The sequence below is a fragment of the Bos grunniens genome, chromosome X, assembly GCF_055505025.1.
Source record: "Bos grunniens cultivar Pamir isolate PY7600 chromosome X, Bosgru_T2T1.0, whole genome shotgun sequence".
NCBI lineage: Eukaryota > Metazoa > Chordata > Mammalia > Artiodactyla > Bovidae > Bos > Bos grunniens.
Window position 1 is genome coordinate 62,301,912 of NC_141194.1, and position 27,192 is coordinate 62,329,103.

Genomic DNA, 27,192 nt, shown 5'->3' on the forward strand with positions numbered 1-27,192 from the left:
ATTTTGCAGTAAGGAGTTCATGATCCGAGCCACAGTCAGCTCCTGGTCTTGTTTTTGCTGATGTATAGAGTTTCTCCATCTTCAGCTGCAAAGAATATAATCAATCTGATTTCAGTATTGACCATCTGGTGATGTCCATGTGTAGAGTCATCTCTTGTGTTGTTGGAAGAGGATGTTTGCTATGACCAGTGCGTTCTCTTGGCAAAACTCTGTCAGCCTTTGCCCTGCTTCATTTTGTACTCCAAAGCTAAACTTGCCTGTACTCCAGGGATCTCTTGACTTCCTCCTTTTGCATTCCAGTCTCCTTTGATGAAAAGGGCATCTCTTTTTGGTGATAGTTCTAGAAGGCCTTGTAGGTCTTCATAGAACTGTTTACCTTCAGCTTCTTCAGCATTAGTGGTTGGGGCATAGAGTTGGATTACTATGATGTTGAATGGTTGGCATTGGAAGTGAACAGAGATCATTCGGTCATTTTTGAGATTACACCCAAGTACTGCATTTCAGACTCTTTTGTTGACTGTGAGGGCTACTTGATTTCCCACAGTAGTAGATATAATGGTCTTCTGAATTAAACTGAATGTGGGTTTGATCCCTGGATCAGGAAGATCCCCTGGTGAAGGCAATGGCAACCCACTCGAATATTCTTGCTTGGGAAATCCCATGGATAGAGGAATTTGGCAGGTTACAGTCCATGGTGTCTCAAAGAGTCAGAAATGACTAGAGTATGGACACAGCAGCCACAGCAGAATTAAATTTGCACATTCCCATCTGTTTTAATTCACTGATTCCTAAAATCTCAATGTCACTCTTACCATCTCCTATTTGACCACTTCCAATATACTTTGATTCATGGACCTAACATTCTAGGTTCCTATACAATATTGTTCTTACAGCATCAGACTTTACTTTCACCACCAAACACATCCACAGCTGACCATTGTTTCTGATTTGGCTCAGACTCTTCATTCCTCCTGGAACTATTTCTCCGCTCTTCTCTGGTAGCATAGTGGGCACCTACTGACCTCAGGAGTTCATCTTTCAGTGTCATATCTTTTTGCCTTTTCATACTGTTCATGGCAATCCATACCATGAAACACTACTCAGCAATAAAAAGGAATGAACTATTGATACACACAATGACTTGGATAAATCTCAGGGTGATTATTCTGAATGAAAAGCTAATGCCAAGAAGTATACACTGTCTTATTCCATTTCTACAATATTCTTGAAATGACAGAACTATTGAGGTGGGAGACAGATTGTGGTTGCCAGGGGATTGAGATGGGATGCAGGAGGGTGGGTATGGGAAGATGATATGTATGGTTGTAAAGAGGATGTGAAAGATGGATGTAATGATGGAGTTGTTCTGTATCTTGACTTGGTGGTAGATACAAGAACCTGAGGGCTTCCCAGGTGGTGTAGTGGTAAAGAACTTGCCTGCCAGTTCAGGAGATGTGAGAGACATGGCTTCACTCCCTGGGTGGGGAAGATGCCCTGGACGATAAAATGACAACCTACTCCAGTATTCTTGCCAGGATAATCCCATGTACAGAGGAGCCTGGTGGGCTACAATCCATGGGATCACAAAGAGTTGGACAGGACTGAACAGCTGAGTGCACATACACACAAGAACCTACACATGTGATGAAATTGCATAGAAGTAAATAGACATGCACATACACAGCTGAGTCCAGGTAATACTGGGATATCTGAATAAATATGGGGGATTGTACCAATGTCAATATCAAGGTGATGATAGTGTACTGTATTAAACAGTTTTGCAAGATATTGCCATTGGAGGAAATATGGCAAAGAGTAAATGGGATCTCTGTTTTATTTTTATAACTTCCTATGAATCTATGATTGTCTCAAAATTAAAAGTTCAATTAAAAAAAAACCTTCTGCTTAAAAGAGTGAGTTCCAAAAGAATTCAATGATATATAATTTGTGTAAAAGTATCAGGCACATTTTACGTACCTAAACATTCAGAAAAAATTATAATAACAAGCCATTCATTTAATCAATTATATAACATGTATTTATTGAGGATCTACTACATGTCAGGCACCATTCCAAGCTCTGGGTTATATAGCAATGGAAAAAGTAAAAATGGTCTCCACCTTCATAGAACTTATAATCCAGAGAAGGAGACTGACAGTAAACCAAAAAAATAAATCATTGAAATTACAAATTTTGAGAAGTGCTCTGAAAGAAATAGAGTGTTGTGAAAGTATAACACAAATAGATCTCCTTTTGATAGAATGATCTGAGAAGCCTCTATAAGAAGACAATTTGAATTTGAGAGTTGAAGGATGAGAAGGAAAAAGCTGTACTCTCTCATGAAGAAAGATGTGAATGGATGTTTGAGAGAGACTAAAGGTCAGTAAAGATAGAGGGAATAGCACATGTACCAGCCCTGAAGCAAGAGAAAATTTGTAGGGGGTTGGGAAAGAGAGAGAGATAGTTGAAGCAGTGGACATCACCAGGGAGAGGAAACGAGTTCAGGATTGCAGCACAGCTAAGGTCAAGATTATGTAGTGCCCTATAGACAATGGTAAGGATTTGGGGTTTTATTCTGATTGAGATGAAACATTAGAGTTTTAAGGAAGGGAGTACCATGATCTGCTTCATATTTTAATCCGATCGCACACTCAGGTGTATGAACCAAATGAGGAAGAAAGTGAAAAAACCAATTAGAAGATTGTTGCAGTTATATAGTTAAAGAATGGTGGTTTAGCCTAGAGTGAAAAGGACTTAATCTGTTAGCTTTGGGGAGTGAAGAAATGGCCAATGTTATGGACATGTTAAGGATTTTTACTAATCTTTCAAATAAAAGAGATGGTGTTGAATGTAAAATTCTAATAAGTCTCTCCAAATGGGACTTTCTAGCAGGTGGCTGGAAATCCAAGACATCAGCAGGGATTAAAGATATAGATATTGTCATTGATGGTATGATTGAATGCATAGGAATAGATGACATCACCAAGGGAGAAAGAGTGGCAAGAAAGAACGGAGAGGATCATGAGTATAAATTTTCTGTTCTTAATGAAAATTACTTTTAATTACAAAAGTAGTATAACCATATCACAGGAAATTTGGAAAGTAGAAAAGAAAAAATATCTAACCATCTAAGTCAACCTTTTATCATTTGGAAGTATTTCTTCCTCTTAAGCTTTCATGCACATCTTTTTAAAAATTTTAATTGGAGAATAATTGCTTTACAATGTTGTGCTGATTTCTGCTGTACAATAATGTGAATTACCCATAAGTACATATATATATAGGGGATATATATATATATCCCCTAACTTTTTATCCTCCCTCCAAACCCCCCATTCCACCCCTCTAGGTTGTCACAGAATGCCAGGCGGTGCTGGGTTCCCTGTGTTATATAGTAGCTTCCCACTAGCTATCTATTCTACACATGATAGTGTATATATGTCAGTGCTAATTTTTCAACTTGTCCCACCCTCTGCTTCCCCCACTGTGGCTGTAAGTCTGTTCTCTATGTCTGCTCTGCAAATATATATATATTTCTAGATTCCATATATATGTGTTAGTATACAATATTTGTTTTTCTCTTTCTGACTTACTTCATTTTGTATAACAGGCTCTAGGTTCATCCACCTCAGTTCAACTGACTCACATTATTCCTTTATGTGGCTGAGTAATATTCCATTGTATATATGTACCACAATTTCTTTATCCATTCATCTGTCATTGTACATCTAGGTTGCTTCCGTGTCATGGCTATCATATATAGTGCTGCATTGAACATTGGGGTACATGTGTCTTTTAAGGCAATGGCAACCCACTCCAGTACTCTTGCCTGGAAAATCCCATGGGCAGAGGAGCCTGGTAGGCAGTCCATGGGGTCGCTAAGAGTCGGGCACCACTGAGCGACTTCACTTTCACTTTTTACTTCCATGCATTGGAGAAGGAAATGGCAACCCACTCCAGTGTTCTTGCCTGGAGAATCCCAGGGATGGCGAAGCCTGGTGGGCTGCCGTCTATGGGGTCGCACAGAGTCGGACACAACTGAAGCGACAGCAGCAGCAGCAGCAGCAGCAGCAGGACATATGCCCAGTAGTGAGATTGCTGGGTCATATAGTACTTTTATTCCTAGTTTTTAAAGGAATGTCCATACTATTCTCCATAATGACTGTATCAGTTTACATTACCACCAACAAAGTAGGAGGGTTCCCTTTTCTCTACATTTTCTCCAGCATTTATTGTTTGTAGTTTTTTTGATGATGGCCATTCTGACTGGTGTGAGGTAGTAACCTCATTGTAGTTTTGATTTGCATTTCTTTAATAATGAGTGATGTTGAGCAACATTTCATGTGTTTGTTGGCCACCTGTCTATCTTCTTGGGACAAATATCTGTTTAGGTCTTCCGCCCATTTTTGACTGGGTTATTTTTTTTTCTAGTGAGCTGAATGAGTTGCTTGTACATTTTAGAGATTAATCCTTTGTCAGTTGCTTCATTTGTAATTATTTCCTCCCATTCTGAGGGTTGTCTTTTCAACTTATTTATAGTTTCCTTTGCTGTGCATCAGCTTTTAAATTTAATTAGATCCCATTTGTTTACTTTTGGTTTTATTTCCATTACTCTAGGAAGTGGGTCAAAGAGCATCTTGCTACAATTTATGTCACAAAGTGTTCTGCCTATGCTTTCCTCTAAGAGTTTTATAGTTTCTAGCAATGGCACCCCACTCCAGTACTCTTGCCTGGAAAATCCCATGGACGGAGGAGCCTGGTAGGCTGCAGTCCATGGGGTCGTGAAGAGTCGGGCACCACTGAGTGACTTCACTTTCACTTTTCACTTTCATGCACCGGAGAAGGAAATGGCAACCCACTCCGGTGTTCTTGCCTGGAGAATCCCAGGGATGGTGGAGCCTGGTGGGCTGCCATCTACGGGGTCGCACAGAGTTGGACATGACTGAAGCGACTTAGCAGCAGCAGCAGCAGCCTTTCATTTTGTAGAAGGCAATGGCAACCCACTCCAGCACTCTTGCCTGGAAAATCCCATGGACAGAGGGGCCTGGTGGGCTGCTGTCTCTGGGGTCGTACAGAGTCAGACACGACTAAGCGACTTCACTTCCACTTCTCACTTTCATGCATTGGAGAAGGAAATGGCAACCCACTCCAGTGTTCTTGCCTGGAGAATCCCAGGGACAAGGGAGCCTGGTGGGCTGCTGTCTCTGGGGTCGCACAGAGTTGGACACGACTGAAGCAACTTAGCAGCAGTAGCAGCAGCAGCCTTTCATTTAAGTATTTAATCTATTTTGAGTTTATTTTTGTATACAGTGTTAGGAAGTGTTCTGGTTTCATTCTTTTACACATAGCTGTCCATTTTTCCCAGCACTACTTATTGAGGAGACTGTCTTTTCCCCATTGTATATTCTTGCCTCCTTTGTCAAAGATAAGGTGCCCATAGGTGTGTGTTAGTACCATTTTGGTTTCTATAACTTTGTAGTATAGTCTGAAGTCAGGAAGTTTGATTCTTCCAGCCCCATTTTTCTTTGTCAAGATTGCTTTGGCTATTCAGGATCTTTTGTGTTTCCCTAAAAACTGTGAAATAATTCTTCTAGTTCTATGAAACTTGTCATTGGTAATTTTCTAGGGATTGCATTGAATCATGTACATCTTTTAACTAGTATGCACTTAATCTTAAACTGTATTTCCTCACTTAATAGTATGTTTCAAAATAGCCTACTATTGGAAGTGGGAGAAAAGTTTCCAGCAAAGCCAAGAGAAGTAGTAGTTAGCAGAGGAGAATAATTTAAGGGAGTAAGTTCCATTATGCTGTTATTGGTGACCTTGAAGAGGAAATACAAGTGTGTGTAGAGATGATCAGTTTTTACTTTGGTGGCAAAGTGACAGAGAAGGACAACATTTTGAAGTGGTGACTGGTTCCAGGAAGTGTATTTGGATAAATAACTGAGTATGGTTATAGACAGAGCAAAGAAGCAGAAGACGGGGTGAAATTAAAGATGTTGTTGACAGGATATAATTAATGGAGCACAGTTTTTACAGAAGTAGGAGGGGTTGGGATTAAAAGCAGGGAATGAGACAATTTTTTCTCTAACATTCGAGAGAAGAGACTCGGTAAGGGAAGAAGTTGAAGCAGTTCCTGCTGGAAGATAACTAAAGAGTCTCAGTCAAGTAGAAGATAAGGTCAAGGTTATTGCCTGAGAGTGAGGGAGAGACAAAAGTGAACCAGAGGCTTTGGGAATGAATAATGCTTGGACTGTTTAAAATAGGAAGTCAACAAGATTGCACAGCAGACCAATGGATAACTAGTCATAGTATATCAGAATTAGGCTGCTGCTGCTGCTGCTAAGTCACTTCAGACGTGTCCGACTCTGTGCAACCCCATAGACGGCAGCCCACCAGGCTCCCCTGTCCCTGGGATTCTCCAGCCAAGAACACTGGAGTGGGTTGCCATTTCCTTCTCCAATGCATGAAAGTGAAAAGTGAAAGTGAAGTCACTCAGTGGTGCCCGACTCTTCGAGACCCCATGGACTGCAGCCTACCAGGCTCCTCCGTCCATGGGATTTTCCAGGCAACAGTGCTGGAGTGGGGTGCCGTTGCCCTCTCCTCAGAATTAGGCAGGACCTCCAATATCATCGAGCCTGGTTCCTGATTAACACATGAGGGGTTGAGGCTCATTTTAAGAGACATGTGCCAGGAATTGCCCGGAGGTCCAGTGGTTAGGACTCTGCACTCTTACTGCCAAGGGCCCAGGTTCAGTCCCTGGTTGGGAAACAAAGGTCCCACAAGCCACTTGGTGTGGCAAAAAAAGAAAAAGTGTGCTAATCTCACAACTGGCAAGAGCTAGAGCTGGCATGTGAGCCTAGGCCTACTGAAACCCTGGTCCAGTCCAGGACAGCAAGCTTAATGATTTCTTTCTGATCTATCCCATGGGAGGGACTTTCCCCTATTTAGCCAGAGACAGAACAGGGCAAAACCAGCAGCAACTTTATTCCAGGTGTTAGCACTCTCCCAAATCTGCATGTCGGCTACCTTGCTCTCTGAGACTCATCTTCATGGACAGTCTCTGGTCTAGCATATTGGAAAGCCAAGCACAGGCTTTCAAAAAGGGATTGGATGGTTTTTACCTTAATCAGTTAGACAATCCTCCTCAAAAGAGCTTCTTTCCTTTACATCAGAACAAAATAGAGACTAGCTAAAATTGAAAACAACCTAGAATGACCAACACTAGGGACAATGTTCAGAGAAGGCAATGGCACCCCACTCCAGTACTCTTGCCTGGAAAATCCCATGGACGGAGGAGCCTGGTGGGCTGAAGTCCATGGGGTCTCTGGGAGTCGGATACGACTGAGCGACTTCACTTTCACTTTTCACTTTCATGCATTGGAGAAGGAAATGGCAACCCACTCCAGTGTTCTTGCCTGGAGAATCCCAGGGATGGGGGAGCCTGGTGGGCTGCCGTCTCTGGGGTCGCACAGAGTAGGACACGACTGAAGCGACTTAGCAGCAACAGCTATTACCAGCATTTTTAGATTATACATAATGGCATGTAAAATCTGTTTGTACCTACATAGTTTTTTCCTGCTTTTGAATGATTACCTTAATGACAAATTGCCAGGAGTGGAATTAGTATGTGAAAGAAAATGAGTATTTTTTATGACTTCTGATATGTATTGCCAAATTGCCTTTCAAAAGAACTATGCGAATTTATCCTGCTGAAAACAGTTTGAAGATATCTTTCTATCCTCTCCCTCCAAGCCAAACCAGCATTGTGCTTAATAATATTTGCAACTTTAATAAATATAAAGGGCTTCGCTGGTGGCTCAGAGGTTAAAGCGTCTGCCTGCATTGCAGGAGACCTGGGTTCGATCCCTGGGTCGGGAAGATCCCCTGGAGAAGGAAATGGCAACCCACTCCAGTATTCTTGCCTGGAAAATCCCATGGATGGAGGAGCCTGGTGGGCTACAGTCCATGGGGTAGCAAAGAGTCGGACATAAGTATAAAATGGTTACCATTCTTTAGTACTAGCATGGTTGAAGGTGTTAAATCACACCATCTAAGAGCCAGAAGGAATCTTAGATTGGGGATTAGATCTTGGTGGCTCTATAATCGTAGTCCAGTGATCCCCCCTCCCCTATTTTTGTGTAGGTATGACTTGTCTGTTTCATGCCTTTTCTAGCCGCCTAGTGGTGTAGGCTATTGCTGGAGTGGGATGAGTGGGAAAGGGGCAACTAAAAAAGCATTCAGGTTATCCAAAGCCATTGCTCTTCCACATTACCCAAGGGATGCCAAGATGCCAGTTATCTCCAATTTGGTCAATGAAGGGGTGAAGAAAAAGGCAAGTTGATGAGCACTGCTGAAGAATGGAGAAAAGCACCAATGAAAAACTGGCTTGCTTTCAATTTCTGGACCTCTACTCATTTTCAGGCATACATAAAACCCAAAGGTGTACAGGCACTTAACAGAAAATCAGTTACACAATATGTGAACGGCTAGAAAAATTGGCAGAATTCTTCACAATCCTCCCTAATGTGTTCCTGAAGTTTCCCAGTGGGCCTGCTCATGGGGATTGTATTTACTTGTACTTTGTTGCCAGGCGAGAATCAAGGTGTTATATTTCAACCAGATGTCCCGAGTTGGGCTCTGCAAGATAGAGTAGCAAAGAGAGACATGTGTTTTCCTTTACAAAGACCTTCTCAGGCCATCACCAGCTGCTTTCAGTCTCATGGGTGGATCTCTCTGCTTGTCAGATTTTCTAGCTCCCGAAGCTTTGGAAAAGCCACCCTGGGTTTATCTAATCCTCCTTGGGCATTGCTAATTCTCTTTTGAGTGTCAAGTTACACTTCCAAGAGTTTTCTTAGGCCACCCCCTTGGCTGCCTCCTGACCTGGGCCCCCAGAGTTATGGAGCTTGCTGACCTTAAAGCAGTCTGATTGCAACAGTTCTTTCTAGTGTCAAGGAAATTTGTGAAAGACTTTAAATGGACAAAAAAGATTATTGGATATCCTGACTTGTGCTCTCTTCTGTGTAACGTTCCTTTCATTGGCTTTGAGCTCTTTAACAACTTTATAGATTGTGAAAAACTAAAGGTAATGCAAAATATTCTTATACATAGAAATGCAAATGAATTTTGCCTGTTTTAATGCAACTGGTTATTGTCCCATGGGTATTGACCAGTTTTGCATCTCTTTGAAAATTCAATGCAACATTTCTAATTACCTATGGGAGTCTCTGTCCTTTGAATTCTCCTTTGAACTGGTTGTAACATCTTACTGCATCCCTCATTAATGAGTTAAATACAATTTTTAACCTGTGTTCCTTTTATATTTGTATGAGAATCATGATTTTACCTTTTAAAAAATTATCTTTTAACACTATCTTGCCTTTCCACAGGGGCTTACAGGACCCAATGGGTTGTTTTGTCCGAACTAAACACATTCAGCTCTGTTTACCATGATATTTTCAATTTAGCTTTTCTTTTTAAGGAGAAAAATTCAAAACAGCAACTATATTAGTTATAACTTTAACCAATGCTAACTCCAGCCAGCACTTCTCAGAATTCTGTTCTCCGGCTTCCCCAAAAGACATTTTTGGAAGAAGCAATTTACTTTGACAGTAATTTTTTGGCCCTTTCAGAATCTGCAGAAAGAAGCTCCTTGGGCTTTTCAAGAATAGGTCTGATCACCCCCTCAGATGTAGGGGCTTCTCATAAGTCAAGTGGTACTTTGTAGTAGGTTTTGATCTTTCCAAAAGGCCAATTTTGTGACAAAAACAATTTATACTAGAAACTTCTCATTTCTCTCTCAAATTTCAAAATTTGAAGAGTGTATTTAAGGGACAGCTTGACAACTGCATCTTCAAAATATAAATGTTGCTAATTAAGTAATAAAGATAGTCTCATAAAGCCTCTTTTGGTGGCCGGATTCTGAAATAGGCAAGGTAAGATCAGTATTTGCATTCAGCTGGTTGAAAACAGGAATGAGAAAATGGAGGAATACCTCAAAACAAAGTACAAACCAGGAAAATTATTGGGTATTTGTAGGGAAATAAGACTAAGAATCAGAAGCAAGTCCAGTGATTTCTAGCATTTCCTATTTCGTTCTTTTGGTTCAAAAGAAGTAAAATATAACTAATTTATGTGTTTCAAAAATGTTTTAAGATTTAAGGTATAGATACATAAACTAGTGGCTTGAGGGGAAAGGAAGGAGGGGAAATTGGTTCTAGTCCAGTTAATTCATTAACTTGATAGGCATGATTGTTGGGTTTTGGGGCTTCAGTTTCTTCTGAAAAAAGGATGGGTTGGACTAGGTGGTCTCCAAAAGGTATTTTAGCTCTGATGTCTTGAGTCAGCTGTAGAAGCTAAGGAAAGAAAATGGCTGTGACTTTAGAAACTCTGGGGGTTAAACAAAGTGAAGCTCTGCTAAACTAAGGCTGTCATACTTATTCTTGCAAGACTAAGGCCTTTGGGCCTGAAATCAAGTCCCCTGAAACCAAATTCCTCTGCTGAGTTTATGATTAACCTCTCTTTCCAAAACTTTATTCCCTTTCTTGCCTCCCTTGTACCCCTCAGGATTGAGAAGTATCAATGAAAAGAGGGGATGAAACCAAAAAGGGCTTCCCTGGTGGCTCAGACAGTAAAAAAATCTGCCTGCAATGCAAGAAACCCAGGTTCAGTCTCTGGATTGGGAAGATAAGGGAATGGCAACCCACTCCAGCATTCTTGCCTGGGAAATCCCATGGACAGAAGAGCCTGGCAGGCTACAGTCTGTGGGATCACCAAAAAGGACCCTGCAGCACCTTCTCAAGTACAAAAGACCCTCCCCGTTCCCTGTTTTTCTTGTTTGTAGAAATAAGGCTTTAGTCTCCTAGGCCTTCCCTGAGTTCCAAAGATCAGGCACATGCAGTTATTAATTAGGGAACTGAGACAATGCAGAAACAAAGGAAAAGCAGTTAAGCATGAAAAGTAATAATAATAGTTCAGCAATAAAATAGAAACCTAGTTTTTCCTCCAGGGAGGAACATAACAATTATACACATATGTTTGTGTTGTTTGGCAGAAACTAAGATCCTTCACCCAAATGAAGGAGGGTGGCTATGAAACAGGAAGGAAGGGGTGAAGACACAACTTTTATAAGAATGATATAGCCTTTGAGGATATGACATAAATTGGTTAGAACCAAATAAGTCCAAGATGGTAGAAGATTCTTGACTTCCAGTGGACCTGGAACTTCATCATATACTCACTGTAATACATTATCATCTATATGTATGGCTAATTCCCTTTGCTGTTCACCTGAAACTATCAAAACATTGTTTGCTAATTGGCTATACTCCAATACAAAATAAAAAGTTACCAAAAAATACATTAACATCTAAATGACACATCCACCAGCACCACTGACAGTTCTGAGGTTAACTATAATAGGATAAAAAGTGGGTGGTGGCCAAATTCCTAGAAATCTCTGCCCCTTCCCCAAAATAGTTGGAATAACCCTCCAGTCATTAGACTATGAAACTACCCAGCCTATATAAACTAACCATGCCATATTTTTGGGCCTCTCACCTTCTCAGATGGCCCACACTCTGTCTGTGGAAAGTGTTTCTCTCTAAAAAAATCCACTCCTTACCTATCACTTTGTCTCTCACTGAATTCTTTCTGTGATGAGACATCAAGAACCTGAGCTTAAGTCTGAGAACAGGTTTGTGATCTAAATTAAAAGACCATGGGTTTGGAACTTCCCTGGGAGTCCAGTAGCTGGGACTCTGCACTTGTAACGCAGGGGGCACAAATTCAACCCCTGATTGGGGAACTAAGATGCCACACAGTGAGGCAAAAAAAAGACCTTAGATTTGAGTCCCAATTTGGGTTTTAGCTGGGTTTAAGTCACAGCACGTGGGTTCAAGTCCCAAGCTGAGTTGGACAGTTTCAGCCACATGCTGACCATAGGCACCCCAGTTGATTAAGATTCCTGAACATCCTGTTACCTCACTACCAACCAATCAAAAGAAAGTCATGCACACTGCAGCCCTTATCAGAGATGTTGTCTTTAAAGATCCTTACCTGAAAAGCCTACTGGGGAGTTCAAGTCTTTTAAGCATGAGCTTGGTGCTTTTGTGCATGAGCTTGGTGTCCTGCACATAAAAGTAGTAAATGTAGTACTTTCCTTCACTGCAAAATTGTGAAGTGTCGCAAAATTTTCCCAGTGTCGCAAAATTGGCTTTGCTGTGTGATGGGTGAGTGGACTCAAGTTCAGTTTAGTAACACACACAAGTGCCCAAGTTCTGTCGGGCAATAGTGAAACTTAAGCCACTTCTCTGGGCTGCCACCTCATTCCCTCTCAGAGAGCAATCTCTTTTCCCAAGCAATTTGACACATTCATAAAGGCAGCTCCTTTCGCTTAAGTGTGGGCTTCGTGTCTCAACTCCATTTTCTATGGATCCCACTTTCTATTGCCAGGTTAAGCTTAGCTTCCAGACTCCTCACAAAAGAGCAAGTTTATTGAGGCTTATTCTTCACAGCCATTGTTTATAAAGCACATTTCTGTCAAACAAAACCTATACTCCTAGAGTTAATTGGAAATAGGTTCCCATAAGAAAAATAAAATTTCTACACTAACTGAGTTGAACTTATAGGAAGAGAAGGGTTAAGTTGGTGATCAGGACTGCCACAGGCCTGTGGCCTGCTGGATTAGGCCTCCTGAGCATTCATTCCTTAGTTTCCACAGCTCATGGAAATTCTGTGATCTATGTGTGCCTACAGACAATACTCAATATCTCCTTGAAAAGTGGAGAAATAAATGAATGAAGTTAAAAATAGAAAAATGAAAGAATCAATACAATGTCTTCTGGGAAATTTTCACTGAGAATATTCCTTTCAATAATGCTTTGAAAATCTCCTGTGCCACCACACATACTATTATTTCTCCTTCGCTCTAGCTCATATAATCTCTTGGGTCTATATTTTCTTCTACTAGAATCTTATTTAGTTTTACTAATTTCAAGATCTAATTTGATTTGGCTTTGGTATTATCCTTTCGCATTAGACTGTACGATCATATTGGGGTGAAGAAAGTGTACCACCAACTAACATCTAATAGATTCCAACTTGAAACTTACAGAAAACCCCTTATTTCTTGGGTTCCTGTGTATGCAAAATAAGTTATTCATCATGGCACAATGGATATGCCATGGCACATGGGCTTTTCAATTAGGATAGACCTAGATTTGAATCTTAGCACTACCATTTACTAGCTGGGGGGTATTAGGCACATTACTTCACTTTTCTTTGGACCTTTTCTTTTAACATGTAGAAAAATGCACAATTTCCCTCAAGAAGTTGTTCTGTAATTGGGCACGACACTATGCAGGCTTCCTGGAACAGACACCTCCCCGGTATCCTCTGCTTTCACTCTTCTCTAGATAAAAATATTTGATGCTCATTTCCTGAGTTGTTTTACAGATGTTAAGACCCTTGCACCAAGTGGAAGATGTTAACTACTTAATGACCATTGCCTCCCAGGCCTACTGGATCCTAAGGATTTATAATGTTAACTCCTGTGACACAGCCTGGTTAACTCACTATGAACCAATCAGAGAATTGTGCACAAGCTGTTCACATACCCTAGGATGCCCCTCCCTCCCTCATGTTGCTTTTAAAAATGCTTTCCTGAAACCCGCTGGGGAGTTTGGGTTTTTCAAACATAAGCTGCCTTGGATTCCTTGCCTGGTGCCCTGCAATAAACACCATACTTTCCTTCACCACAGTGTGATGCCAATAGGTAGGCTTTACTGAGCATGGGTGAGCAGACCCAAGTTTGGTTCAGTAAAATTCCTGAAGATTAAGTGAGATAAATAAATCTAACTTTGTCTAGCTTAGTGCCTCGCACATTGTAGGTACTCAATACAAGGTAGCTATTATCTTAATATCTTAACATTTGTGTAGCACATTCCATCTTACAAAGCATTCTGCCATACTTCCTTTACTCATTTCATACATATAAAACACACACACACACATATCTATCAGACATTGATGCCCTAAGACTCCAGTTCAGCCAGAGCTTATCTTTAGGCACTGATGTTACAGAGTTCTGCTCACTGCACGGCAGGTCAATGAGCCCAGGAGATGACGTGCTGAGGCAAGGAAAACAACTTTATTCGGAAAACCTGCTTACCAAGAAGATGGCAAACTAATATCTCAAAAAACCATCTTGTCAGGGTCTGGATGCCAGGTTCTTTTATAGAGCCAGAGAGAGAGAGAGTGAAAAACAATGAGGAAATGAAGTCAAAAGGCAGAACAGAGAGGGAGAGGCAGCGAAGAAATAAAGTTAAAACGGTCCTCAGTGTGCATGTAAAGTCACATCAGTTGTGTCTGACTCTGCTACTCTATGGACGGTAGCTCTCCAAGCGCCTCTGTCCATGGGATTCTCCAGGCAAGAATACCGGAGTGGGTTCCCATTTCTTTCTTCAAGGGGATTGAACCTGCATCTCTTAAGTCTTGTGCATTGCCGGGTGTGTTATTTACCACAAGTACCACCTGGGAAGCTCCCCAAAAAGGGTCTTAAGTCTTGCAAAACATTTCAGGGAAGCGCCAGCCTTTGGAAAGGGGTGTGTTAATCTCTTCTCTTTTTTTGGTAGTCATTCACAGGTGCACTGGGTCAGGTTATCTCATTATGAGCTGAACAAAGGAACTTCAGTTTAACAGTAGGCAGAGAGGCAGGGTCCTTTGAGGCAGGCCATTATGTATGATTATAATAACAAAGCAATGAAAAACAAGTCAAAGAACCAGAACTGGGTCAAAATTGGGTCTTTTCTGCAACACTGACTATTCACCTTGGATATAAGCTTCCACGCTTCCTGTCCTTCCAGAAGCCAGACTATTTACCGAAAGGTTTCTTTCCTGGACTTCTATTGAGTAAGTACTAAGCAGGTAAGTTGTTGTTGTTTTAGTCGCTAGTCAGTTCAGTTCATTCAGTAGTGTTCGACTCTTTGAGACCCCGTGGACTGCAGTACACCGGGCTTCCGTGTACGTCACCAACTCCTGGAGCTTGCTCAAACTCATGTCCATAGAGTCAGTGATGCCATCCAACCATCTCATCCTCTGTTGTCCCCTTCTCCTCCTGCCTTCAATCTTTCCCAGCATCAGTCTTTTCAAATGAGTCAGTTCTTTGCATCAGGTGGCCAAAGTATCAGAGTTTCAGCATCAGTCCTTCCAATGAATATTCAGGACTGATTTCCTTTAGGATGGACTGGTTGGATTTCCTTGCAGTTCAAGGGACTCTCAAGAGTCTTCTTCTCCAACACCACAGTTCAAAAGCAGCAATTCTTTATCACTCAGTTTTCTTTATAGTCCAACTTTCACATCCATACATGACTACTGGAAAAACCACAGCTTTTTAATATGCTGTCTAGGTTGGTCATAGCTTTTCTTCCAAGGAGCAAGCGTCTTTTAATTTCATGGCTGCAGTCACTATCTGTAGTGATTTGGGAGCCCAAGAAAACAAAGTCTGTCACTGTTCCCATTGTTTCTCCACCTATTTGCCATGGAGTGATGGGACCAGATGCCATGATCTTAGTTTTTTGAATGTTGAGTTTTAAGCCAACTTTTTCACTCTTCTTTTTCTAGTTGCTAAGTCATGTCCAACTCTTTTGCTATCTCATGGACACAAGGCCTGCCAGGCTCCTCAGTCCATGGGATTCTCCAGGCAAGAATACTGGAGTGGGTTGCCATTTCCTTCTCCAGGGGGTCTTCCTGACTCAGGGATCGAATCCACATCCCCTGCATTTGCGGGTTCTCTACCACTGAGTGGATTCTTTACCTGGGAAGCTCAAGCAGGTTAAAGGGGTGATTAAATTCTAACAATAGGCTGTTTCCTTAGCATTTCTTAGTTCAGGGATACATTTGCTAGTTTTCCTGAGTTATTTAGAGGGAAGATTTTGAGTTGGGGTAATTTGAATATTTGTTCAACTTTTGCAAACCCTGAAACTCTTAAGACATGTGAGTGCTAACTCACTCAGTTGTGTCCGACCCTTTGCAACCCTATAGACTGGAGCTCACCAGGCTCCTCTGTCCATGGGATTCTCCAGGCAAAAATACTGGAGTTGGTTGCCATTTCCTTCTCCAGAGGATCTTTCTGACAGAGGGATCAAACCCACGTCTCTTACGTCTCCCACGTTGCAGGCAGATTCTTTGCTGTTTGAGCCACCAGGGAAGCCCCTTATGACATGGCAAGTCCCCAGACCAAGAAATGTACCTGTGAGTCTGGCCTAGCTCAGAGGTGTAGTGGGAAGAGGCATAAGGCCATTTAAAGGCACTTCGCTGGTAAATTGCATCTGTGAAAAACAAAGTGATTATTTTTCAAAAAAATAATTGTAGGGCAGACAAAAAATGATGCCTGGCATTTCAGTAAACAATGAATGTTGCCTGCCATCAAGCCATCAGCCAACGCAGCCAATCCCTGCTCCAAGGGTGCACCCTAAGGGGAATTCAAGATGGAGATAAACTGGATACTGGCTCTAGATAGTCAAAGGTGCATATCAAAGGAATAATTTCAATGAGCCCAGACTCTTACCTCTTCCCATACATAGAAAAGCACTAAAATCATTAACTTTAGATGTCTGGTTTGTGCAATTAGCAGTCATCCTTTGATGTTCCACTACATGTTTTGTTTTGTTTTTCAAACACCTATTTTGAAAAACACCCACTTTTCAAAAAAACCTATACATCCTGGCTCCTCCCTTACTTCTTTGGAAAAGTTCCTCAGAGTCTCTGAGAGGCTGTCTACAGTGCTCAGTAAGTTCCCAAAATAAAACATAACTCATAACTTTTAGATTGTATGGGATTTTTTTTTTTTTCAGCTGATAGTAGACTGTACTAATTGTAGCCTGTATTAATTGTTTTTTTCTACTGATGTATCCTTAGCACTTAGAATGGTGCCTGGCACATAGCAGGCACTCAGTGAGTATTTATTCAATGAATATGATAGTTCAACCACTGAAAGCCAACAGTATTCCCTCAATATAATCTAGTGGGTAGGAGGGCGGGTTCGGGGGAGTTGGGGCAAGTTTGCAAAGTTATTATAGCTTGAGAGTCTTCCAAGTCCTATCACAGACTGTTTATCACAGAGCCATGATTTGATCCCCCAAATGCCTGACTCTCCGGGCCTGAGCCCAGATCTGATTTAAGAATCTAGTCTAGTCTAGTGTTAGTCACTCAGTCATGTCTGACTCTTTGTGACCACATGGACTGTTGCCCACCAGGCTCCTCTGTCCATGAAATTCTCCAGGCAAGAATACTGGAGTGGGTTGCCATTTCCTTCTCCAGGGGATCTTCCCAACCCAGGAATCAAACCTGGGTCTCCTGCATGGCAGGCAGATTCTTTACCATCTGAGTCACCAGGAGGCTCTGTTTAAGGATCTGAATTCCCCTAATCTCTTTCCTCAGGAAACATATATTATGGGCAGTCAATAAACTCTGGCCAGATCAGCTAGGCAAACATAAGTGTGATGAACAAATATGAAAGTTTAGTAAGAGTAAGAACCCTAGGCTAAAAGTCAGGTACCCTGACTATATGATCTTGGAAAAGTCATTCTATCTCTACCAGCTTTAGTTTCCTCCCCTCTTAAATAAGGGCTTCTCAGGTGGTGCTAGTGCTAAAGAATCCGCTTGGCAATACAGGAGACACAAGAGATGTGGGTTCGATCCCTGGGTCAGGAAGATCCTCTGAAGTAGGAAATGGCAACCCACTCCAGTATTCTTGCCTGGAAAATTCTATGGGCAGAAAAGCCTGGTGGGCTACAGTCCATGGGTCACAAAGAGTCAGACACAACTGAGCACACACACACGCACCTCTTAAATAAAGGCAAATGGCCACTCCATTCACCACAAAGAGTTGTTTGGAAGAGGTGACAACCTGTAAAGACACAGCCAAAGGTTTTCTTAAAGCCCTACTCTGCCAAAAACTGAATTTGTGATCTCACTATGGTGGTCCTGATGTGCCATGTATCAATAGCTCTGTGGAATGTGCAGTTTATTTCTAGGCTACTTGATGGTCTGAATGGTGGAACTGATACACATTGCAGGGGATATAGATGCAAATGACATTTTGCCAACAACAAGATCTTCTATTTTTGAATGAAAAATTCTTCTCTTGAAGTGAGAGGCTCTCCATATGCTCAGCCTCCCTGTGAGTAGCCAAAGGCTTTATTGGAAAAATGAATACTCCATGTTAATGTTGTGCCATCTTGCTCTCTTACACCAAGAGGCATGTTTATCTCCTTATCGCTGCTTCATGGATTTCTGCAAACATTTCTATGCCAGTCATGGCTATAGTCATTTCCTCCAGCAACTTAGAGGTCTGCTGCTTTTTCTCTTCTTCAGTGTGTGTTTTACAATTTTTTTTCTAAATACTAAATGTGCTTGGCATTTTATTTTACTTTGCTTTCCATTTAGAACTGTCGTCTTGTTTCCATCAAACCCATACTACTTTTGCCTACAAAACACTGCTTAAAATTCATCTATGCAGAATCTTTAATCCATTAACAAAGATTAGGTAAGCACTCACTCAAGGTAAGCCCTCTGGGGGTTGAGATAAGGTCCCACCCTTTGAAGAGCAGCAACTGTAATCTGGGGAAAATGAGACACTCATACAGAATGGTGGAAGAATTAGCAATTGTGATTGGCATATTCTAAATGCCAGAGGAATTGTATAGACAGAGTCTCCTGGTTGAGAACACTGTGGGCAGGTGGGGGGTCGAGGAGGGGATATGTGGAGTTGAGCTTGGCCTTGAAAAATGTGCTGATTTTGAATAGGTAAAGGGGAGGGCCAGGATATTAGAAGGAGGAAAAGGGAGTAATGTCAGCAAAAGGCATTGAGGTAGGACAATGAGAGACACAGTTATGCAGACAGAATTTTGTCAAGACCTAGCAACAGCATGGCTGGAATGCTAGTAGTGTTAGTCACCCAGTCATATCCGATTTTTTGTGACCCCACGGACTGTAGCCCACCAGGCTCTTCTGTCCATGGAATTCTCCAGGCAAGAATACTGGAGTGGGTTGCCGTTCCCTTCTCCAGAGGATCTTCCAGACCCAGGGATTGAACCCAGATTTCCCGCATTGCAGGCAGATTCTTTACTATCTGAGCCCTACTTTAGGGCCAGATTGAAGGGCTTTGGATGTTGGGCTTTCTGTTACTGTTCTGCAGTCAGTTGATGGCAAGCTATTTAGGCTTACTATACAGAAGAATGACCCTGGGAACCAAATTTAAGCACATTCATCTAATCATAGTACACAGAATGTCCTTGGAGTTGGAGCAAAAGGGTGGTAGTGGCAGCAGCCAGTCTCGTGGGAGAAGAAACTATGACTTCCATCTGGTTTATAACTCTATCTCCCAGGAATCTCACAGTTTCTGCCTGTCTGTCTCTATAAAGCTGAATTTTGGATCTATTTGCCAGTAGGCAAGCGCTAAGGTTGAGAATAGAATATGGAATGTTTGAACCAATCAGATCTGTATTCAAATTCAGACACTGCCACTTAGTTGTTTTGTCAATTTGGATTGGTCATTTAACCTGTCTGGTAAAGGCCTCAGTTTCCTCATCTGTGAAATGTCATAATACTAACTTCACACAGAAGTTAATGAGAAAGGCTGACACATAGGAGATAGAGGTTCAGCCAGTGTTCTTTACCTTCCTGATCCACTCCTATAATTAGCTGTGTGGCTCTTTCTTTTTCTCTGGGGGTGTTGCTGCATGTAAAATAAAAGAGCTGTTCCTTTCTGCTTTACCATACTGGAAGAAATCCCCTTGCCTATCCACAAACCCATCTCACTAGTTCTCCTTTCTCTCTCCTCTTAATCTACCAGGGAAGGAATTCAATCATTTCTTCAATAAATATTTATTGAGAGTCTATTGTGTCAGGTACTGCTCTTGGTCTGGTATATAAAACAGTGAACAAAAACACAAAAATCTCTGCTCTCCTGGAACTGATATTCTAATTGTGGCTTCTTAGGAGTCACACAATAAACACATATCCAATACATCAGATGATGATAAATGCTAAGAAGAAAAACACAGCCAAGGAAGGGGACAGAGAGTGATGGGAAATGAGCCAGGGAAAGATTCTCTAACAAGGCGACATCTAAGAAGAGACCTGGGAGAAGTGAGGGAGAAGCCATGCAGTTAGCTGGGAGAATAGCATTCCAGATTAAAAGAAATATAGGTAAAAAGACTCTTAAGTGGGGGCATGCTTTTCAAGTTCAAGGAACAGCAAAAGGGTCAATGTGTTTGGAGTAGAGTGCGAGGAAATAGTAGTGGGAGGAGAGATGGCCAGCAATCAGATCACGTAGGGCCTTGCAGGCCAAGGTAAGGACTCTGAGAGAGAAAGGGAGCCATTGGAGGATTTGGGGCTGGTAAAAGAATCTGACTTAATACTTTAACAGAAAGTTTCTTACTATAGGGTAGGGAATAGATTGTAGAGTGGCAAGGACAAAAGTAAAAAGCTTGGAGACCTGAGAGAAGGCTAAAATAGTAATCCAATGAGAGAGTATGAGTGTTTGGACTGTGGTGGTAACCAAAAGATTGTAAGAAATGGTAAGGTTCTGGATCTATTTTAAAGGCAGAACTTATAGGATTCACTGACAGATTGGATGTGGGGTATGCAACCAAGTCAAAATGTCAATGATATCACAGATAAAACACAACATTATAGCTGTTTAAGTTTAAACTTCTCATTTTACAGTTGGAGAAACTAAGGTACCCCAAAACAGTGACTTGCTCAGAGTGACCCAGCAAACCAGTGTCAGGGTCAGGTCTACTGGTTTCTAGTCCAGTATTCTTTCTAATAATTCTGGGCAGTAATAATTAAGGTAAATCAGCCTGGCAGTTCCCCCAGCGAGCATCTAGAATTCCTTGACTGAACAAGCAGGACTTGAGATTGGCTAAATGCTCCTTTTTTATTTTATTTTCATTATGATGATAGTCTTTGAAAACTTTGTATTTCATCCATAAGGGCTAATGAGACACAAAGATATTTCTGAAGCACTGAGGCCATACATTAAGTGTCTGAAAGAAAAAATTGGCTGTGGCTAATATATTTAAGATTTATGATTTCTGTAATCTCAGGACTGACCTCCCCACCATATGCTTTGCTTTCGTTCTTTTTGTTTCTTTTCTCCTGTATTCTTTCTTACTTCCCCTTAATTTTCTTCTTTCCTGCCAGCCTAGGTCTTCAGTTCGGCTCAGTCATCAGTCATGTCTGACTGTTTGTGACCCCATGGACTGCAGCCAGGCTTCCCAGTCCATCATCAACTCCTGGAGCTTACTCAAATTCATGTCCATCGAGTCAGGTCTTAGGCCTACCCTTTTCAGGTCAATAAGACTGCTAATTATTCCTCACATGGGAATATTCCTCACATAGTGACCAAGAAGCATACATACTTCCCCTGCTATGGTCATTTGGCTCTCTATAATCACAAACTAATGACTCTTGTCAATTTTGACTCAACTAATCCTTTCCATACTTCATTTCAGGGTCTATTATTCTGACATTTGCTACTTTTTAATTTGTTTTTCTGTTTGTTTTTTGCTCTGAACCCTTTTCTGATTGGTGCAGCTATTGATGATACTGTAGTTTCAGCAGTGTACATCTGGAACACTTGGCCGACTTGTTGAACTTCCCCCAGGGACTACTCCAGGGAGAGGAGGAGAGGGGTGGAGAGGCCAGAACAGTTGCCTGCAAATAGAGATGCCAGTACTGTGGACCATGCTTGTAAAGAAATCCACCTTATTCTGGACCTCAGTTTCCCCATTTGCTTATTGAAGGCACTTGTTCTCCACTCCAAACTCCTGTTGCAGTGGAAGAGGAAAACTACTCTGGTTGTGGATTCTCTCCTACAGCACTTTCTACACTGTAAAGGGATCAATACCTTGAAATAATATACCAAGAAATCTTAGGGACTGTTTTATCTTGCATGAGGCAGCATCACTTTAGTCCCACCTGGCACAGATGGGCTTCTTACGCTTAGACTGAGGCCCCAGACTCACTCCAGGAGTGGGACTGACTCAGTCCCACCCCATTCTCACTCCCTTTGGCTCTCAGGCTCCTGGGTCTCCTTTTCTTTTGGCGGGCCATTGAACTGCAAACACAGCAGGCATGGTTTCATTCCAAACCCAGGACTGTTTTAATTAGTTTAACGTCTGTTAAACGCTTTGAAGATTGAAAGAAACAGATAAGTACTGGATGATGTTATTAACAACTGCAGTTAATTGCAAACATTTCTATTAATACTAGTTTCCGCCTCCTTTTCTTTGCTCTAGTTTCCTTCCAAGGTTCCCCAATTCTTCTCAGCCTCCCTCGCCTCGACTCCTCCTCTCCCCTCTCCCCCCAACCCCGAACTGGCGCTCAAGGGTTAAATTGGGGCGGAGTCCAGGGATGAACGACAGCCGCAGTCACCAACTGGAACAGGGCGAGCTAGAAGAGCTGGGTGGGGCCGCGGGACAGAGGCGAACCCACACGCCCCCAGGCCCCGCCCCGCGGCTGGAGGCCCCGGGTGGAACTGTAGGGGGCGGAGCGGCGAGGCTTGGCGGGCCCGGTGGTTGGGCGTACCAGCACCCGCTTGAGGCACGGGGCGGGGTCGGCCGGGGCCTCCTCCCTCATTCCCTCGGCGGGCCGAGCCGCCTGTCCCTCCCTCCCCTCCTCCTCTCTTTCCCACCCCTCGGAGAGGAGCTGCACATGAGGCTGCTCCCTGCTGGGTCCCGCCCAGCCTCCGTCGCGCAGGAACGGGTCCCTGCAGCCCCCAGCCGATGGCAGGACAGTAGCTGCCTGTCAGGGGTCGCGAAGGGCTGAGGCAGACGCGGCGGCTCCCGGGCCTCAGAGAGTGGGTGTCTCCGGAGGCCATGGGCTACCCCGAGGTGGAGCGCAGGGAACCCTTGCCCGCGGCAGCGCCGCGGGAACGCGGGAGCCAGGGCTGCGGCTGTCGCGGGGCCCCTGCCCGGGCGGGCGAAGGGAACAGCTGCCGGCTCTTTCTGGGTTTCTTTGGCCTCTCCCTGGCCCTCCACCTGCTGACGTTGTGCTGCTACCTAGAACTGCGCTCCGAGTTGCGGCGGGAACGGGGAGCTGAGTCCCGCTTCAGCGGCCCCGGTACCCCCGGCACCTCGGGCACCCTGAGCAGCCCCGGTGGCCTCGACCCCAACGGTCCCATCACCCGCCACTTCGGGCAGCGGTCTCCGCAGCAGCAGCCGCTGGAACCAGGAGAAACTACGCTCCCCCCAGACTCCCAGGATGGGCACCAGGTGAGTCACTCTGGAGGGGCAGGGCCCCCTCACCATGTGCGCAGGGCGGGGGCCGGGGAAGGACTCTGCCACCTCGAGCCAAGTTCGACGGCTGGACCGGGGAGGTGGTGGGCGAGCCAGGGAGAGGTCGCCTGGGGGCAGGTTGTCCTCGGTCCCTGGCCCAACTCACCCTGAGTCTCTCTGGACCCCCGGACTTGGGAACTCTGGCCGGCGCCCGCCGCCCCCGGCTCCGGCTGCCTCGGGAAGAGTTGGCGGCGCTCCCGGCCGGGCCGCGGCGCGAAGGTGCGGGCGCTGCCCCCCTGGCCGACTAACGGCAGCAGCCTGGCCGTTCTGCTCCCGGTGAGATTCTCCGCCCGCTGTGCTTGTTTTTTCGTGTCCAGAGCTGATGCCAGCACTAGCAGACTCTCGTTTGGAGTTGGAGCTGTAAACAGCTGTAATAACTGCTCCACGCCCGTTGAAACAACTTTGAACCGTGTTTTCCGCGCGGGGTCCTGGTGCGCTGACCAGATCGTGGACTTGTTCACACTTACCTGCAATTTGAGACGAATTGTCCTGGGTAATTTAGTGAGGATCAGCGCCCCTGAAGAATTCTGGTAGAAATATACCGTCTTGTTAGACAACTTCTGAAACAGCAAATCTCTTTATTTAGGGAAATTTAGTGCACTTAAACTAAATATTCTCGTTTGCCATATTTTGTCTCATGTAAAACTTAAGAGAAGCAGCCAAGGATCTTTTTGAGGTGGTTGAAGAATAACAGTCAATTTGTTCCTCTTGAGGAAAAGGGGAAGTTGTGCAAATAAGCTCCTTGAGGTGAGCGACCCAGGCCTTCTGTATTTACTACCACATTTAGAGTCATTGCCATACTGTATAACATTGTTAGTGATACTCTGACCACTCATCCAAAGCTGGTGTTGCATTCATGATAATGCTGTAATATTAGGACTGACACAGTTTCTACATTGTAAAGTTGTCCTGAGCCTTAAAATGTTTTGCTAGCACACTTCAACTTATATAACAGTTTATCAGAGAAGTGAATCAATAGACATGCTTCTGGTACTTCAAACTTTAAACACTGTACTACACGATAATTAACTAGGATTCTGGTTCCCTTTATCCACCCTGCATCCCTGACTATACCCAGTAGAAATACTTAGCAGCTGAACTTTGGTATTCTGTGAAAAGATGGATTGAACTTCCTTAGTCACATAGTTGCCAAGGCTTTTTGGCATTCAGAATTGACAGACCTATGTTTGTAGGTTGAGGACTAGCAGAACAGCTGTATTCTGGGGATTCTGTGATGGTATGGGATTCTCATATGGTCTATAATGACGTTTAGTTGCCTTTGCATGGTACTTGAAATAGTTCTGTCTAGGTTTAAATACAGTGCCCTATCTTCTGTCCTTTATTCTTTCTGTTTCAGTCTTTTCGAGGAGTAGAAATAAGCATACTGGCTCTTTACATTTACTGACATCAATTGGAGTTAGAGTTTTTTGTGAATTATGAGGAGCCATGAGTCCATTTGATCACTCACCTTGGAGAACACATAATTCCTATGGGGAAAATGACTTATCTAAAGTCATACAACTATGATCAAAATTAGAATGGTAGCTGGTCTCTTTGTTCCCAGTTCAATACCCATTCCACAATATACTACTTTCTGGAGACTTTTTGTCAGGTGGCTGGGTAGAGCTTTGTAACTTTTACAAAGTAGTTTGCATCATTTTTTACTCTACCTTCATTTTAGCCAGACTAAGTTTAACCATGTATTCCTTATTCTTCCTGAACTTCACTTTCAGGAGAATTAGAGTATGCTTTGAAGGAATTTTAGCCCAGAACGAACTTAAGATTTAAGGATATTAGTTTTAGTATACCAAACCAAAAAAAAAAAAAAGGAAATGTTGATTGGCTAGTAAATTGATACTGCTACATCTTGGGTAAAATTTTCAGTGCCCTGGTGCACCCTCTGCTGGCTTTGCAAGGACATTCAATTGCAGTATTGCTGACAGTAAAGATTCTACATTGTGCTGACAGAATCTGATTCATAAATAAGGAAGTAAACAGCCTCATGGGATTTGGCCACGTAGGTCATATTTTTATATTTCAGTTTTCAACACAAACAGCTGCTGTTACAGCAACTCTTAGATGGAGAGGAAGAAAGATAAAAATATACACCCTTCCATGGGCAAAACACTCATGTTTCACACCAGTTTATCTGCAAGGAGTGCAGGCAAACTGATAAGAATAAATTGCAGGAAGATGTCATGAGACCAAATAGGGAGAATAGTCACAGGTAGGTGACCTCATTGTACAAGGTCATGCAAACCTATCCATGCTATGAGAGGATAGGCTCAGTTATGACTCAAGAAAGGAATCTAGAAGTCACCGAAGATGTATGTATGCCATCTTTCAATTTTAAAACTTTAAAAACAGAATAGAGAAGGAAATTAGGGCATTCAGGATACATAGCAGAGAGATTCAGGATACAAAATACATACTCCTAGGGACTTATTAGAAAAGCCTCCCCAGTGGAGACAGTTGTTCATGATAAAAAATGAAAGGGTCACTGTGGACCTTCTGGAATCATGCCTGTCTCCTACAGCTGGAGTAGCTGAGTATCTGGAGGTTTATCTGGATACTCACTGGAGATGATCTCAGGAACTATTATTATAAATACATCTCATCAGTCTCTGAGTCAGATAATACACAATATTATTGTTAGAGTAAAATAAAAATGACTGTTTATGAATCTGTGAAGAAGGTGGCCCAGTTGTGACTGTGGTCCTAAAAGCCAAGAATATGGTGGGCATTAACAGGAAGAGTGTTGAAAACAATGATGAAACGAAACTCTTATCATTTCCCTGTAAAAGACGAAAAGTGGATTTGCATTCACAATCACATAGGTAATCCTGGTGGCTGCTCATCAAGAAAAACTTAACAGCTCATACAAATCCCCAGAAGCCAATCTAAATTGATCAAAGTGTTGGAAGGATTTTCTAGTTGTTTTTTTCAGTCTGTAGAGAGAGCAGTAGAGAGAAGGATATGATCAAAGTATACTAAACCATGAGAGAGATGATGTAAGTTTAATGTACTGGTGTAATTTAACAATATAGTTCAATAAATAGGAAGCCTTCTATGAGCCAGCCACTATATTAGTTATTCAGTTCAGTTCAGTTCAGTCAGTTTAGTTGCTCAGCTGTGTCTGACTCTTTGAAACTCCACGGACTGCAGGCTTCCCTGTCCATCACCAACTCCTGGAGCTTGCTCAAACTCATGTCCATCGAGCTGGTGATGCCATCCAACCATCTCATCCTCTGTTGTCCCCTTCTCCTCCTGCCTTTAATCTTTCCCAGAATCGGGGTCTTTTCCAATGAATCAGTTCTTCACATCAGGTGCCAAAGTATTGGAGCTTCAGCTTCAGCATCAGTCCTTCCAGTGAATATTCAGGACTGATTTCCTTTAGGATGGACTGGTTGGACCTCCTAGCAGTCCAAGAGTCTTCTTCAACACCACAGTTCAAAAGCATCTACTCTTTGGCACTCAGCTTTCTTTATAGTCCAACTCTCATATCTATAAATGACTAGTGGAAAAACCATAGCTTTGACTAGATGGACCGTTGTTGGCAAATAATGGCTCTGCTTTTTAATATGCTGACTAGGTTGGTCATAGCTTTTCTTCCAAGGAGCAAGTGCCTTTTGATTTCATGGCTGCAGTCACCAACTGCAGTGATTTTGGAGCCCAAAAAACTAAAGTCTGTCACTGTTTCCATTGTTTCCCCATCTATTTGCCATGTAGTGATGGGACCAGATGCCATGATCTTAGTTTTCTGAATGTTGAGTGTTGAGCCAACTTTTTCACTTTCCTCTTTCTCTTTCATTAAGAGGTTCTTTAGTTCTTCTTCACTTTCTGCCAT

The 27,192-nt window shown here is 42.8% G+C and overlaps 1 protein-coding gene across 5 annotated transcripts in view; it reads left to right on the forward strand.

The window, feature by feature from the left end:
• The window catches only part of EDA (ectodysplasin A), a 483,240-nt gene that overhangs the window by 63,493 nt on the left and 392,555 nt on the right, over positions 1-27,192 (forward strand). For 4 of the 5 annotated variants that reach the window (XM_086389894.1, XM_086389895.1, XM_086389896.1 and 1 more), the window contains exon 1: positions 22,545-23,282. The exons of the other annotated variant lie outside the window; for it this stretch is intronic. In XM_086389894.1, coding sequence (XP_086246020.1) covers positions 22,887-23,282 — 396 coding nt within the window. In that variant the 5' untranslated portion in view covers positions 22,545-22,886. Of the gene's footprint in view, positions 1-22,544; positions 23,283-27,192 lie in introns of those variants that run through there. 5 annotated transcript variants of the gene reach the window in all.